Genomic DNA, 16608 nt, shown 5'->3' on the forward strand with positions numbered 1-16608 from the left:
GCTGGGCTACAAGGAGAGAACAAGGAATCAGGAAATGTTTATTTTGAAGAAAAGAAGGCTTAGGGGAGAGCTTATCAATGTTTTAAAGATTCTAAGGGGTGTTGATAAATTGAAGCATAGAATCTTACTGCACAGAAGAAGGCCATTCGGCCCATCATGCCTGTGCAGGCTCTTTGAAAGAGCTATCCAATTAGTCCCACTCCTCTGCTCTTTCCCAATTCCCTTCTGAGAGTTACTATTGAATCTGCTTCCACCACCCTTTCAGGGAGTGAATTCCAGATCATTACTATATTTGGGGCAGAAATTGCTTGCAAAATAATGGTGAGCTCAACAACTCAATTAATGGTGAAATGGAGGAGCAAGTTCCGGTGTTTGCACATGCACAGTGAAACGTGGAAATCTGGAATTTGCTCCTCCTGGTTCGCCTGCGATGTGACTGCTTCGAATTGAAGGGACATCGCTGGCTGCAATCAGTGAAATTATTGAAAAAGCAACTAATATCGCCACAAACAGGTACGTACAAAACAGGTACCTGATCTAATTTAACTTTAAAAAATGTGGAGTCTCATTACTCCTTACTTTAAGAGTTTTAGTCATTAAAAAAAAAATTAAAACCTAAAAAATTATTTTTTTTAACTTTTCCTTTCTGTCTCTTTTATTTAGTACAATTATTTCTTTGATTTGATTGGTCGAGGGGAGAGCGTGCTCCTCTTGCTTCTCCCAGGGTCCTAGCTTCGCTTGAACTGACACCAGGCTCTTCTCCGCTTCCTATTCGAGGAAGTGCCCGAAGTACAGTAAGTCAGTGGGTTAGTATAAATCTATGGAGCGGCGAGCAATGTTGGTTCACCGCTCCAAGTAATTTCTGCCCCAATAATTTGTTTGATATATTCACAAACTCTGTGACTAGGAAGTACAGACTCAAGTTTGAAGAGGGACTATGAACACAGTTTAGATTTAAGTATTTCACACTGAAGGCGGATAATGTTGGTAAATTTAAGAGGGAGCTAAAAAAAAATTAGCAAAAGAAATGATTGAGAGGCACACGACGGGATTTTTTGATCTTGAAGACTGATTAGATGGATTCCAATGGTCCTTTCTAGTCCTGTACATTCCCATGCCTTGTAGTTTTATTTCTCTCTTCCTGCAGGGAAATGCTGGCCTCTACTTGGCAATCGTGGCACCAATGAAACCAGGAGCTCACAATGTGGAGCAATGGCAGAGATGTGGTGCAGCATGTTACAGCATCCCAGACAGTGGCTCTCAAACATTAGGAAGAGGCCCTGAACAAGAAAGTTAGTGTTAGCACTGCCATAGTGTAGACCAAGGCCAAATGATATACAATGTGCAATCAAGGGAATGATCCAAGCATATGGAATATAAATGGGGTATAAAGTCTTCTTGATTCAAGTTAACACAGTTTTAATGAGCATACAAAGGAAAAAAAGCATGTTATTGTACACAGATCATTAAAGAAATGTGGTGCATTCCTTGTAACATATTGTTACATTGCCAGTAGATTTTGTGCTTAGATCTAAAGTTTTACAAACAGCAGCTAAAAATAGGCAAACTGCAAATCTTAGTCCCACAGGCCATTTAATTATTCATTCGGAGATTTAATCAGAACAAAGCAGAAGCCACTGAAGAGAAAAGACAGATTACCCACTGAAGATGTAGTTGTCTTCATTATTCAAATGAGGATTCCTCCACATGTACACATGGGTAGTGGTTTGAAGCCAGTTTTAAATGCCTAAGGGTGAAGTTTGAAAGAAGCTTGCCTCTTTAAGAGTATAAGTCATCCTGTAATGTGATCTTTCTATTTCCCACCTCCTTTATCATGCCTCTGTCTTTCCCCACCACCTCCCCCCGCCTGATTTTTTTAGATTGATAGCCATCAGTTGAGGACATCTGCCAATCAGGGGGGGGAGGGGTTTCTTTCTTCCCCCATCCTCAATTTTTCTCTCCCCTCCCTCTCCTGAAGGTACTGACGTGCTGGGGTATTGCCCTACAGCCGCCCTATGCTCCCTCATACAAGTGACCATTCTTTATGTGTAAGCCTGGACATTAAGTGTGGACATCACATTCAACCTTTGGAGGGCATTACAACTGTGCCCAATCCTGTCTTAATCCAATATCCACACACATCCACTTTCCAGCATGTCACTGGACAGAGATCAGGAGCAGGAACCCTGGTTGATTTTCCCTCAGTGGCCTAAGGGTTTTGAGGTCAATTCTAATGTCCTGCCTGGGGTCAGCTAACTCAACAGACTCGAGATGGGATCTTTTTTTTTATTCGTTCACGGGATGTGGGCGTCGCTGGCGAGGCCAGCATTTATTGCCCATCCCTAATTGCCCTCGAGACATTCTGGTCTGTATGGCTCAATTCCACAAGGGCAGTACATTTACTATGGAGCAAAAATATTCCCTTTTAACATAAAATACATATATATCTTTCAGATATCCCTCAACAAAATAAGCTTTCCTTTTCAGAGTTCAACGGGCTTCTCTTAATTTTTTTCAGTTATTTTAACGTCAGATTCCGTGGGCCCCAGCCTCAGGGCAGCCTATTCATAGGTTCATGTGGCTAAATTATATGCATTATAATGTAATTTGCCACAATTCAATCTCATATGCATTTGTCAAATGCAAAAATAATACTCTCATCAAGAGCACTGACCCAGGTAATGGACCACAAATGCATCACGAGTTGCCTACGTGTTGATGCAGTTGAAAGGAATAAAATTGAGGCCTCAGTCTCTATAATAGTCCAGCTAATTCATGAGGTTCATCAGGTCCTGAGGGGCTCTGCGTTTGCTAGCGCTTCAAAAGCAATTCATTTAATTAAATGAAGACTCGAGCTCATAGGGAAATCAATTTCTCATTTAAACCCAGTTAAACTCTTTCGCTCATTACAAAGGAATATTTTCACATTCAAAGAAGAAATAAGATGGGATTGTGATGATTCATGCTAGCCTGCATTTTGTTCTTTCCCCCACCCTCCCAATTTCTGATGCATATTGACTTGGATATTCTTGATGTTGGCGGAGCGAGACTTCTGCCTGCCCCTTTGACCCCAACGTAACCACGACCCATTTTCCTGTGTCGGCCCTCATTAGGCAGGATGCCCATCATCATGCTGGAGTCCATCACTACAAGTGCAGAAAATTCTTGCAGTACTGCAATAAGACTATCGGTGCAACACCTGAAGAAGCAAAGGGTATATAATGGGAGAAGAAGAGCCCAAGAGAGGAGGACATTTCTTCAAGCCTGGGGCTGGTGGGAGGAGGAGAGGAAGGAAATAGAGGTTGGGGCAGGAACATGGCAGTAGGCCTCACCATTCGATTTTCTTTCACTTTCCGCTGCTTTAGTGGAGGGAAATCTAGCCCACTGTATCTAGAAAGACTTTTACATGGGAGGAAAGGTGGGGGGGGGGGGGGGAGGGGAGAGGGACGTTCCTTCAATTGTGAGTTGGGGCAATCCAGGCTCTGACTGCTCAACAGTAACATCATGATCATCTGACAGGAGGCATGCAGCTCATCATTTGATCAGTTATCGTTTTCGTTCCTCTAGTCTCCAATCACCATCACTCCCTCTCAAGCTTTCTTGTCTCATTGTATTTTATCAATCCTCTTATAGTCATTGCTTCTCTGAACTTTCCTTTCTTGTTCTCTTCAAGCTCCAAATATTCTATTCTTCCTCCTTTTGTCTTCAACGAGTTGAAAGCAAAACTCATCACGCTGTCTCCCGCTCTCTAATTCAGAAGCTCAAAATTATGGAACAACTTATTCCCTCGGTCTTCCCTTCCACCTACGATGTACAGGTTTTAAAATCCTAAATCGTGCTGTCACCTAACCACTTCTCTTTGATCTACCTCATCTTCTTTCCAACTGTGTCCTGAGCAATAGGCTTTGGCCCTTCACTTAAGTCTTCACAATAAAAAAAATTCAGCTACAATGAGACACATTTGGAAATGTCCACTCTCTAATTGCCCTTCCTTCAGCAACCCCACTCCTGCCTGCCACAAAAACCTCTATTAACCATTAGTAAACCATTAATAAAAGGAATCTTCCAAAAACTGGCCAGATGAGGCAGTCAAACTTCCACATAGTCTAGAGAATGCAGCCAGATGTGGGAGCCCAGAGGACCAGATTCAGTAGTATATTAACTGTCTGAGAGCTTATTCCCAAAAGCTCGGGAATTATAAAATTATTAATGTGAGATCTGGGATGGAGTCACCAAAGTTCCAGCACAGCATACAGAAACCTACTAAAATATTCTAAATCAAATCACATTTAATCCAAAAGGTAATCTTGTGTTCTAATCAGAAACACACACAGGATCATTATCCATATTTAATCAAATAATCATTAAAGAAAAATGTCACATGTGAAGCCTAATTGGAATGAAATTGCTTAAACTCACATTTGGAACTAGTTTGTTCTGGCTCGTTGGGTTGTGCAGCCTTTTTCAGCTCTGTACATTGCTGAAAAATTGTTAACTGGCATCTACTGTAATCATCTAGGTTGTTTTGAACACTTTATATGTTCAAGTGAGTACAATCAATAATGTACAACTTGGGGCCAGCTTCAAATGGGACGAGTGAAATTGGGCAAAGTGACTGGAAATGCAGTAGGTTTTAAGGATGCTATTGGAGTTGAAAAGGGGTGAATCAAATCAGATAGTTTGTTGTGGCTTGTTAGGTTATAGGAACACTAAAGGCACACCCAAACTAATAAACCACAACAGGTTCTTTGCAAAATCGAGTTTAAACAATTTCACTCCAATTAGAATTAAGACGTAAAATTTGTTTCTGCTTTGACAGTGGGCATTTTTACGTGATAAACATATGTATCCTCCTTCTGCTTGGGCTCGATCAGGAAGTGTGAAATGCCTTGGATTGTTCTGCTACATTTAAGGCACTATATAAATGTATGTTGTTATTAATCCTCATTTAAGCTTGTAAGATTTTGGTTAGGGATGGCAGTTCCAGAGTGTGAAAGAAAGGCATGCATTAGTATAGCGCCTTTCATGGCCTCAGGATGTCCCAAAGCACTTTATAGTCAATGAAGTACTTTTGAAGTGTAGTCACTGTTATAATGTAGGAAACATAGCAGCCAATTTGCACACAGCAAACTCCCATAAACAGCAATGTGATAATGGTCAGATAAAGTTTTTTTGTGAGTTTGGACGAGATGGCTGAAAGGGAGGTCGATTGGGGATGGGGAGGAGGAAAGAACATACAGTCAACCAGTGTTGGAAGGCTAACTAACTTTGAAACAAGTCAGAAAAAGCTGTATATCAAATAATTAATTCCTCCTGATTGGGTGGGGGGGGGTGGTGTTGTGAGGGTTGGAAGGTAGGGGGGTAGGAGGATGGTAACGAATCTATACAAAACTGTATAGAGGATCCAATGATGCAAAACAGCAAGTGAGCAATTCTTGAATTGCTTTGATTCTTTCATAAGATATGAAAAAAAATCTTCCACTATTGAATAACCATCAATAGGAATATAACAAGCAGTGATGGCTGCTGTATAGACTCTGATAGAACTTGGCTTAACTTGTTTAGAAAGGAAGTGTTGCAATCAAGAGTTTACTGAATTCACAGTGATTCAAATGTTTATCCAGATGGCAAAAATATTTCCATTTTCTCATAAGTCTTTCTAGACTCCATCATAGTGCCTGCAACTGATAGAGGAAAGCTAAATTAATTTAGATTGCTTCTATCAAGAACCAAGTTGAGGCTCAATGGTTAGGAGACATTCAGCCATTCAAAAGATTTCATTCAATCAGCACTCAATTTAGTATGTCTGAGAACCCTGCCTTCTGAGTATGGACTTGTGTTAGGTCTTTCTCCATCTCTCCTTACCTCCGGAAAGCTTCCTTAAAACTCACTTTCTTAACGTCACCATCTTTGGTCACTTTCCTTAACTTTTCCCAAGCTCCTGATCAGTGTCTGATCCCCCTTTCTGATGCACCCTGGACATTTTCACAGTGGTAGTTGCATATACAGAGCACCCTTTCCTTAAGATGTTTCCAAGTTCTAGCTACGAGTGCGAATACTATGAAAGAAAGAACTTGTAGTTCCAAGACATGGATAGACTATCCAGGACTGTCTGTAGTTTTGGATACTCATCCAGCTTGCTTCTAGCTTCTACCAATTCCACTCTTAGCTAGTTGTAAACAATTTTACAACACCAAGTTATAGTCCAGCAATTTTATTTTAAATTCACAAGCTTTCGGAGGCTTCCTCCTTCCTGAGGATTGCTGGACTATAACTTGGTGTTGTAAAATTGTTTACAATTGTCAACCCCAGTCCATCACCGGCATCTCCACATCATGACTCTTAGCTAGGTCATCAGGAGATGCAAAAATGGCCCAGAGTGAATTGCCTATCTAACTTTTCCTCTCCAGGGCTGGGGAGGGAGAGTGCCTCAGCTTCACTTAGTATTCCTGCCCCTTCTCAATGACATTGCGATTCCTTACATCTGAAATTCCCAAATCCATTACTACACATGCAGCACTGATGCACCAACCCACTGCAAGTTGCATCAGCATGCATGGACCACTGAAGCATCAAGTTAGTGACCAGCTACTAATGTTAATCCAGCTCTCTTACTTGGTTTGTCTTATTTGGGTACATTCAACGCTCCTGTGGTTCCAACTGGGAGCCACACTCGAAGGGAGGACTAGTACAATGGTGTTGTAGCCCACTCTTCAGCTGAGCTACCTGAGAGCTGGCACCATAGGAACACAAAATGTACTCTATTTATCTCCTCCTCTCCAGTTTTTCATAAGCACGCTTTTTAAAAAGTTTTGAAACTTGTTTCTAAGTTTGTAAATGATTTTTAAATAGGGATATGATTCACTGAACTATGTTTTATTACATGAGAAATTAATGGGTGTGATTATGGAAAAATTACCTTCAAGGAGTTCAGGTGTTGTCATACCTTTTAAATCATAAGAATCTAGTCTGTTCTAGTGTTGCCACATAAATAGCAGTCTGTTCCCTTTCCTAAGTTTCCACCCTCTGAAGGTGCTAACTTATGCTGGGTTAGGGTCCATGGGAATTGACCACCCTCCAGTATCTCACCCATGACAGTTTAGACACCAACAAACTATTTGACTGTGGAGAGCATCGCTGCTGAACCTGATTCTGTTCTCTCCTGACACATACCGACATTCCAGTAGAGGCCATTGGGTAACAATTAGGAGCAGGAATGTACAGCGGCTGCCAATATGGCGCCTATCCGGCCAGTGGCCCAATCAAACATAGTTTTGGAAATGACCATGCATTAAAAAGGGAAACACATTTTTAAACCAAAATAACCTATTATTGACGTTTGCTTCCCTAGGCTGGAGATACAGAAGGCCACCAGCACTGCCTGGGCTGAGATCAACTAACTCCATGACCAAAGATTCATCCTGCAACTTTCCTGCTCTATTATAATCGTAAGCAATGCAATTTAGAACTGAGCCATTGGGGCGAAATTTGCTGGCAGTTTTTTTTGTGGTTGATTAGTTTTAGAGCTGACAGTAATAGCCGGGATGCTTCATTCAGTTGAGGTATAATGGTACTCTCAATGAAAGATCACATTTTGGATGTGATTGCTGGAATTTAGCTTGGAGGAATCACCGAGAACTAGCACCACTCTATAAACGATAGGGTAGATTTTGCAAAGCGAGACTCCCAAAGCAAAGCATTGCTCAAGAGGAATGCAGACATGAGCATCAGATGTGATGGTCAGGTACGCCTGATTAACACAGTGCTCCCAAATTTCCAGTCATTCTATCAGTGGGATGAGCAGGGCATATTTAGCAATGCGGGCATCAGTGCCCAAAAATCCAAACTGAAACTGCGCCAATATAAAAATGGCCCTAGAAACACATGCTGTTTGCTTGACATTGGGCTACAGTAGGCTTTCAAAGTAAGCTGAACAGTTAGAAAGGAAAAAGAGAATCATTCATTTACTTTATAAACACACTGACAATATACAGGTAATCCCTTTAAGTCACACCTTGCAGCTAAACACCATAGGACAGTACAATATGGTGCTGTTGCCACATACGAATGGACAGAATACAATCCCCCAAAACACTGGTAAAAATCCCATTTCATGAAAAAATGGAAATCAAGTTTATTCAGTAACCATAAGCAAGTAGTCATACACATAGGTAGATGTAGTGCAGGGTCAAAATTTACAATTCAAGCAACTAAAAATGTAGAGTTAAGGAAGAAGTCACACCTATTGGCCCATCATTTTCTTTTACGCTATGTGAAAGTGGTTATCTTGTGGTGATCTGAGGATGTTCATACCAAGATAAAGCTGGTCAAGTACAGACTCCTCTCTCCCACTCCCCCCCCCCCCCCCAAAAGAGCTGGAAAGTTTTAAATGAGAATTTACAGATCCTGTAATTTAGAGCGCAACACTTAAGTTGGCTATTAACTTTAAAATTAGGCAAATTGGCTACTGTGGAGGAAGAGAGAAGAGAAAGAACATCCAGAAGCAGTCCTACCCCCCCCCCCACCCCCTCAATTAGAGGAAAAGGCAGGAGACGAAATGAAAGTGTACATGAAGTGGAAAGATCCGTCTATGATCCTGAGGTGAAGCTATTTCATTAATTTATGGCCAACTCATGTGCGGCTCCTATTTCTTGCCTCCACACAAAAATTCCTATATCTCTACTCTGATACAGGCTCACTCCTCCATACAGTGCTAAAAGAGTTATAGGTGACAAAACAAGGTAGTAGAGGCAGTGGGCAAAGAGCTGAATAGTGTAAAGTACTTCCATCTGTTTTACTTTGCTGTGTTTCTATCATATCCTCACTGTGATTTTCCAATATGGCCTCTATGTTGGTTTGGAGAATAATCCATGAGTTTACTGCCCCGTATGGCTACTACCATCAAATTAATTTAAAGAAAAACACACACTCTATAAATGATCTGTATTTTGGACAAGTAATAAGTGGAATTTCCATGTGGTTTAAAAAAATTGTTGCGATCAGCCAACCAGGGTTCCCATTCCTGATCACTAGCTAATGACTTCTGCAAGAAAGTGTGCATTTGAGGACAGTTCTGGGTTTAGCAACCATAGCACCATGGACAAATAACCTGCCAGCACTCTATCTGGACTCTCAGATGAGGAATGGCCATTTAGGTAAGCAACTGGAGAGCAACAGATGGCCATGGAACTGCTCCCAGCATGAGGCCACATGTTGAGGAGTAGGGCAAGAAAACTGAAGGAAAAGAAAATAGATTAAGTCAACATTAACGAAATAGAACCACTGCAAATGCCAAATAGGAACCAGCTATGTGAAGAGAAACATGTAGGGAACTAAAACAGTACCAACTTTGAGGTTTGGAGAACAGGACCATCTAGAACACAAGCCAGCACCAGCCTTGGGTGGAGTTAGGGGAAAAACAGAACTTTGATTCTAAAGGGATTAAAAGGACACCTATGGTTTGATTTCACCATATTTTATGCTGGATCCTTTCAGTCACAAACGTGGCTAATGTCTCATTGTTTTGCACGATTGATATTGGTTATATATTAATCATAATAGTGTCATTACTCTCTGACCAAGAATGGAAAGCTGAAGTTTGGTGGGGGGGAGGAGGTTTGGCTTCAGAGCTCTATCATTCTCACTTCAGCTGAATTATGAAAGCCTAAGATCATTTAAAAGTACAATGATCAATTGAGGCTAACTCAGTAGAGTATAAAAGTACTTAAACAGGGGATACGATTTTCCTTCACTCTATATCTGTAATTGTGACCTATATGGTATTGCACATACAATATATTTGGATCCCCACAAGAATGGTTCTGTTTTCATTCGCGTAGATTAGCAAGGATAAAGAACAGAACTCAAATGAAATATAAACAGGATTGGGTCAGTAATGCATGGAAGTCCCAGCCACGCGTGCACTTATCAGCCCAAACCCAAACCAGCCCAATCTACAAATACATATGTTACAATATTCATGTTAGCATTTTTGGCCTTCATTCTTATCAAAATGGCCAACACCATTTAAGTTGATTCTATGGCTATGCAGACCATTGCTACTGAAGAATGGACATTTGGCAAACCCTAACTTTGTACTTTAACTGGACATTTGGAAAAGATAGAAATACATAGAGAGGAGGCTGATAAAAAAGTTCCCTTGTGCTCTATTAAAACTAGAGAACCTGTCATTCAATGGAACTAATGATCCTACTAGGTCTTATTGCCTAGTCTCCACTTGTCAAAGGTGTTTCCAGGGAGGTGCCATCAGGGGCTGTTTGGAAAGTCATGGGCACTGATCCATGTTCTATCAGTCTGTGACACAGCGTGTTACAGTATTCCCAAGAGTGGCTCTCGAGTAAGACACTGCTCAGTATTGAGAAAAAGTTAGTGAGTAACACTAAACTAAGACAATGTCACCAGGCAGACCGGAAACCTGTTTTTCAATGTATTGATGAATAATTCACAAAAGCACATGCCGATTAAAAAAATTCAGGTTCTCAGATGTGCTTTACTGGTCCCTTGACAAAAGCAGCACTTCTGTTTAGTCGTGTAAATAACCTGAATCACAAAGCATTAATGTACAAATGGGGCAACATACTGCCCAAAATGCTAGATTGACCAAGACTGCATTTTTCCTCAGTGGTATTTTTATTGCACACTGGCAGTTAACTCGAGAGGCAAATTATATTAGAAGTACAGCATACCTCTATCTATTCCTATTTTAGCTACTTTTGATGGCCAATGGTGAATGACTTCAGACACCGCATTGAAGATCACTTCTGTAGTCCTATATACCACCATAGTTGATCATTGTGCATATGTCCCAAAAAGGCCTTTGTGGCATTGACTGAAATAATTAACAGTTTATTACAGGTATCTCAATCATCTGCTGAACAACGTTGGTGGGTCATTTTTGTTCGGACCAGTAGATCTACTCAATTGCTTTCAACCTGAACTCAGAGCAGGCTTATCAGTAGGCAATAGAAAGAGGATACACATCAAAAGACCACTTCTGGTTGGAACTTGGGTACTCACCAAAAATGGATAAGAGTTTTGCTAGTCAATTATTATACTGATTCCATTCTTAAGAGTGAACAAACAAGAGTGCAATGGGGCTCTGGTTCTTAGTAGTCAACTTTTAATGATTCCACAGCTTAATTCCCACAAGGATGGATTTGAGCACCCCAGAGCTTGGCTGCAGCTCAGTGATTTGATTGAGTGAGTTTTATTAGGTCTCAATTACATTTTTGGAAGTAGTATCTCATGGACACTGAAATATTGTATTGGAGAGATGGGGAGGAAATGAAAAGATGACTTGCTATCAGGGGGACATGGAACAATACTGGTCCATGGTCTTAGTTGATGGAGGGTGGAAGAGGAGAAAGAGGATTTGTGATGATGTCTGATCTGCAGAAAGGAATGCAAGAATATAGTGAAATATTGCCCTTGAATTCTAGATTTGACCTTCAGCATGCAAGAATGGCCTCAGCTTTGGGGGTTCTTATACCCTGAGTAAATACCTATTGCTATAGCTCTCAAATACAGTCAATATTTACATATTGTGGCAATAGGAAAGGGCTGGCACAGACACAATGGGCAAAATGTTCTCCTTCTGTGCTGTAAACTTCTGTAATTATATGGTTCTAAAAATCAGACTAAGGATTTCCAAATTATAGCACCAATTATCATGCAACATTCTTACTCTGTTGCCCTTCTTGGAGATCACATTATTTCCAGCAACAATGACAGGTATTTTACACCATAAATACAGATATTCCCCTCATCAGATTCCAGTTCAAGGTTAGCACACAAATATTTGTCCATTGTTAAAATGTTGGGAGTTTGAAATAAACTTGAATGTACAGAATTACCCTGATGTACTTATGCCATTCATTGGGGGGAGAGCTAATGAAGGGCATAAGCTATTCATTTCCTACTTGATAGGGGGACATGAGGAGCCCCTGTTTTCTTGTCCAGTTTTTCATTCTCAAAACTGTTCTATTTGTGTCAGTTGAGTAGCCTTTGATTTTGTGAAGTTACATTTGGCAACACCCCAGTGTTAGGAAGTGGGTTGGAACTTGCAATTTTCTGCAGTCTTAGTCTCAGCCATGATCGTATAGGGGCACGCTGAAAGGACTCCACATATCACCAATTAGCTGCTCATGTATTTCCCCAAACCAGCAGCGGCAGAACAGCATTGGCAAAGGTTTGAGAAAGTTTGTCTACCTTCTCAGGCAAGTTGGCAAATGACCTGGTAGGACCATGGGCAAAGGCAATAAAATAAGCGAAAGGTTTGTAACCTCACCAATAATAGGAATACAAAAGTAACAACTCATACTTATTGGGAGATGTAGGACATTGTAGATTATTTGCAGTTAGTCAAGTGGGGTATTCTATAACCTGGCTATTTGTACCAATGTGTCAAGTGAGACCAGGATCATCAGCACCATTTTTCAAACTGTAGAACTGTTACAATAAGAATTAAATATAGACACAAATAGTTGAAAAAGAATTGTTGAGTTATCAAGCTCACAAGTTGCATTGGAGAAAGAACTTTATTTTCGCAAAACCCATCGCTTCCCGTTATTTTTTTTTTGTAAGGCTGGTGAGGCTTAAGTTGTCCTTGCACTAATGTCACTTGTACGCCAGCCATTAAGAACGCAATAGTGGCCTGGGGCAACTGGCTTCAGGGGGGAATGTACACATACATACACGCACACTGGTTCCCGCTCCCGATTGCTATCCAGTGATTTCTGCTGGAAAGTGCACGTGTGGATTCCAGATAAGGTTCAGCTTAGGGGCCATCCACAGTCAAATAGCCTCAAGACATTCAATGTCTATGTTCCCACATGAAGAATGGCCACTTGGGTGAGGTAACAGGGCTGCCAGCGCCCATGGAATCATACCCCAGTGTGAGTCAGCACCTTCTGGGGAGTGAAAAAGAGATGGGAAAAGTAGGAGGAAAAAAAAGTGACCTGGGAATGACCAACAATCCTTCCTCCCCAAAGCAGCAAGTCCAGGGCTGATAACTTGGGAGAAGGAAAAAGGAAGGAGGGAGTGAGGGAGAAAAAAAAAGCAAACCTATGGCACAACATACCCTCCCCTTCTCTGTGCACTGCACCATCCCCCAGCCCCTAGAAATGTAGGGCAACAAAATGAGTAATGGCTAAAAGTCCTCCTTAAAAGGGAGCGCCAAATGCAAATAGGGCCATCAAACCCTAATAAATGGTATAGAATGCTTTGAAACTTTCATGCTAAACACAGCAGGGATGAACAACTTCCAGACAATTGAGCATGTAAAGTGGAATTTTTCTTTAAAACCCTTAAGAGTTGCAGGCAATTGAACATGGTGCAATTTTATAACAGAGTGTACTTCTTGTAGACACATTTTACAAACGCATAGCTATACAAAGTCAGAATCCTACAGGGTCAGTGGAATCTGCCAAATCAGCAACGTGTTTTCGCAACTGCTGTGTACCGTCGGCTTGAAGTCTCTGTTAAAGATCTGGTAGCCCCTGCCTCCGGAGGCGATGGCGACTGAGCTGACCACCTCCTTTCTGACAACCTCCTGTGTTGAAGACCTGCTTCGAACCCACACGTCTGGGTCGTCTACTATTTCGTAGATGGAACCGTCCTCAATGCTGTGCTGCAGGGTGCTCCCATTAGCCTGAGGCTCGTAGCTGTGCACCGACAGTAACTGACCGGGCAGGTGGGAGGTGGACCGCAGACTGTATCGCAGCAAGATCCCTTGCTTCTTATCCAGGTGGCCGTGCTGGTCCTGAAGGGATTCCTGGGAGGAGGAATCCGCTTTGCCGTCCACATCCTGGCATTCAGGCATGTCCTCTGAGGATTCGCTTTTCAGTAATTCCAAGTCCAGGGAGCCGATGGTGGGGATCAGAAACTCCACGGGCCCACAGTGCGCATTTAGTGAGATCATTCCCTTTCCTACACAGGAGAGAAGCAGAACTCATCATTGACTGGGATCATTACTAAAAACGTAATGCAGAATCGCCCCACTTGCATTTCTCCCAATGTCACCACTATATGAACTTAACTTGAAGCACTTATCAGGAGTGGCACCCGAAGGAGGGAGGTCAATTTAGGAAATGATGCAAAAAGATGGATATTTTTTTAAAAAACACCATCAACATCAAGCAGGTCAGCTAGAGCAAGGGTTCGATGTATTGTCATGCTTCCTCTACAGTATCCCATCAAGCACTCCCAGGTCAGGTATTATGCCGACTAGCTGCAGAATAAAGCTTCCTCCGCACTGCCCTAGCTAGCACTTCCAGTCAGTTGTAGCACTGGTTAAAGGACAGTTAATCTCCCTCTACACTGCCCAACATGCCTTAACCCCCAACTCAAAACAGCACCCTTTGCTACACCTCTAAAGACATTTCCATTCTTTTAGCTTGTCTAAATTTCTGTACCAATTTGGTGCCAATTATTAGTAAATTATGCGCAATATTGGATCTATACTTACATGTTTTATTGCACACCTTCATTTACTGTGGTGCTATATCACAAGGTTTTCTCTCCTATCTATTTGATGTTGTGAGGCTCCTGTTCTGGACAAGTGTTAACAGCTTAACTGGATTAACCATGGCATCCCCTTGATGTTTCTTCTAGGAACTCCAACAAGACCCATCATCTTATGAAAGCAGCTACAAAATTGTGATTACGAAACAGAGAAATCTTTACCCGTTACTTTTGGAATTCCTTCGAGTTTCGGAACTGGTAAAGTAACCAGAATTCCTTGATTGGTCCCGACCCAGAGCATCCCTTGGCAAACCAGTAAACATGTCACCAAGATGTTCCTTTGTCCTAATGAAGGAGGAGGAAGGGGAAAATAAAAGATCAACGTACAAGAGTCTAGAGTACTAGATGATCTTAAAGCAGAAAGGCAGCCTCGGAGCAAGCATATGGTTGTTCTTTATATTTTAATAGATGTTATTGAACAAAGAGTGGTCCCTCTAGACTTTTCCTCCCCTTTATCTAATCACTAATTCTGCAGTTAGTAATAGAACTTAGTAGTAGAATAATGAGGCTGTTAAATCAGAGTAGCTCAGCCGCAATCAAACCATCAGCTTGGTTTTATAGTCAGCTGTGACAGAGCCTCTCCAGCCATGTAAACATTTCTGGCCCTTTTCTTTTTCCCATTTAGTCTCTCCCATTTCTATTGGCAATTTCTCTCAACAGCTACTAACCACAGACATGTGATTAATTAGTGACGGTGAGCATATAACAAAGTGCAAGATAAACAGAATATTACAGACTTTCAGATTTGCTTCCTGGATTGTAGTTCAGAGATTATGGTTGCTTTCCTATTGGACAATCCATCGGTCTCTGCATTTCCAAATTTATTTATTTTTTTTGACATTTAACCTTTCCAGTATAACATATGTGTTTACTTCTCCAGGTGCTGTTGGGCTCTGGAGGCTGCTGATTAATTGGTCAACACAGCCCCTTCCATGTTTGATGAATAAATATCATTAAAGATTGGTCTGTATAGATATGCAGTCAGGTCAATTATTACCTCTGGGCTTTTAAAGCCAGTCTCCAGTCAATGAAAACACAGCTCCCACTTTGAAACTGTACAGTGGGAGCCCCAAAATAGAAAAGGGGATGAAACAAGTAGTGAGAAAATTGGGTTTGATGCAGAGCAAAGCTCCCTCTACTCTTCGCAAACAATGCATTTTAACCCCAACTTTAGAAAGGGCACTCCCTACTAACCCAGAGTAACACCCCTCAATTCCCATACCAGACATTATTTCAGTCAACTTGCCAACTTAGTGTTGAGATGTGGCAGTTTTGTGATGGGACTTGTGTAACTAAGTGCTTGGCCATGACTGACTAAACTTACACCAGCCAGTCAGGAAGAGACTTTCAGCCCTTCTGAAGCCCAAGTTTCCTTTCTAATCAGATCAATCCTATCTACATATCAGACATGTGCATCACTCCCGCAGTCCCACTCCACCCCCCACCCCGGGTACTCTCCACCCCCCCCCCCCCCACCGGGTACTCCCGACCCCCCCCCCCCCGGGTACTCCCGCAGTCCCACTCCACCTCCTCCCCCCCCGGGTACTCCCACAGTCCCACTCCACACCCCCCCTCGGGTTCTCCCACAGTCCCACTCCACACCCCCCCTCGGGTTCTCCCACAGTCCCACTCCACACCCCCCTCGGGTACTCCCACAGTCCCACTCCACACCCCGTCTCAGGTACTCCCACAGTCCCACTCCACACCCCCCTCGGGTACTCCCACAGTCCCACTCCACACCCCGTCTCAGGTACTCCCACAGTCCCACTCCACACCCCCCTCGGGTACTCCCACAGTCCCACTCCACACCCCGTCTCAGGTACTCCCACAGTCCCACTCCACACCCCCCTCGGGTACTCCCACAGTCCCACTCCACACCCCCCCTCGGGTACTCCCACAGTCCCACTCCACACCCCCCCTCGGGTACTCCCACAGTCCCACTCCACACCCCCCCTCGGGTACTCCCACAGTCCCACTCCACACCCCCCTCGGGTACTCCCACAGTCCCACTCCACACCCCCCTCGGGTACTCCCACAGTCCCACTCCACACCCCCCTCGGGTACTCC

General features: G+C 42.5%; 1 protein-coding gene across 3 annotated transcripts in view; it reads right to left on the minus strand.

Moving 5' to 3' along the window:
• Window positions 1-10850: 10850 nt before the first annotated feature.
• LOC137301158 (rho guanine nucleotide exchange factor 10-like protein) overlaps window positions 10851-16608 on the minus strand; it is a 151802-nt gene continuing 146044 nt past the window's right edge. For all 3 annotated transcript variants that reach the window (XM_067970603.1, XM_067970605.1, XM_067970604.1), the window contains 2 exons: window positions 14704-14826; window positions 10851-13947 (listed from right to left, as the gene is read on the minus strand). In XM_067970603.1, coding sequence (XP_067826704.1) covers window positions 13424-13947; window positions 14704-14826 — 647 coding nt within the window. In that variant the 3' untranslated portion in view covers window positions 10851-13423. The remainder of the gene's footprint in view (window positions 13948-14703; window positions 14827-16608) is intronic.

Source organism: Heptranchias perlo, chromosome 32 (genome assembly GCF_035084215.1).
Source record: "Heptranchias perlo isolate sHepPer1 chromosome 32, sHepPer1.hap1, whole genome shotgun sequence".
Classification (NCBI taxonomy): Eukaryota; Metazoa; Chordata; class Chondrichthyes; order Hexanchiformes; family Hexanchidae; genus Heptranchias; species Heptranchias perlo.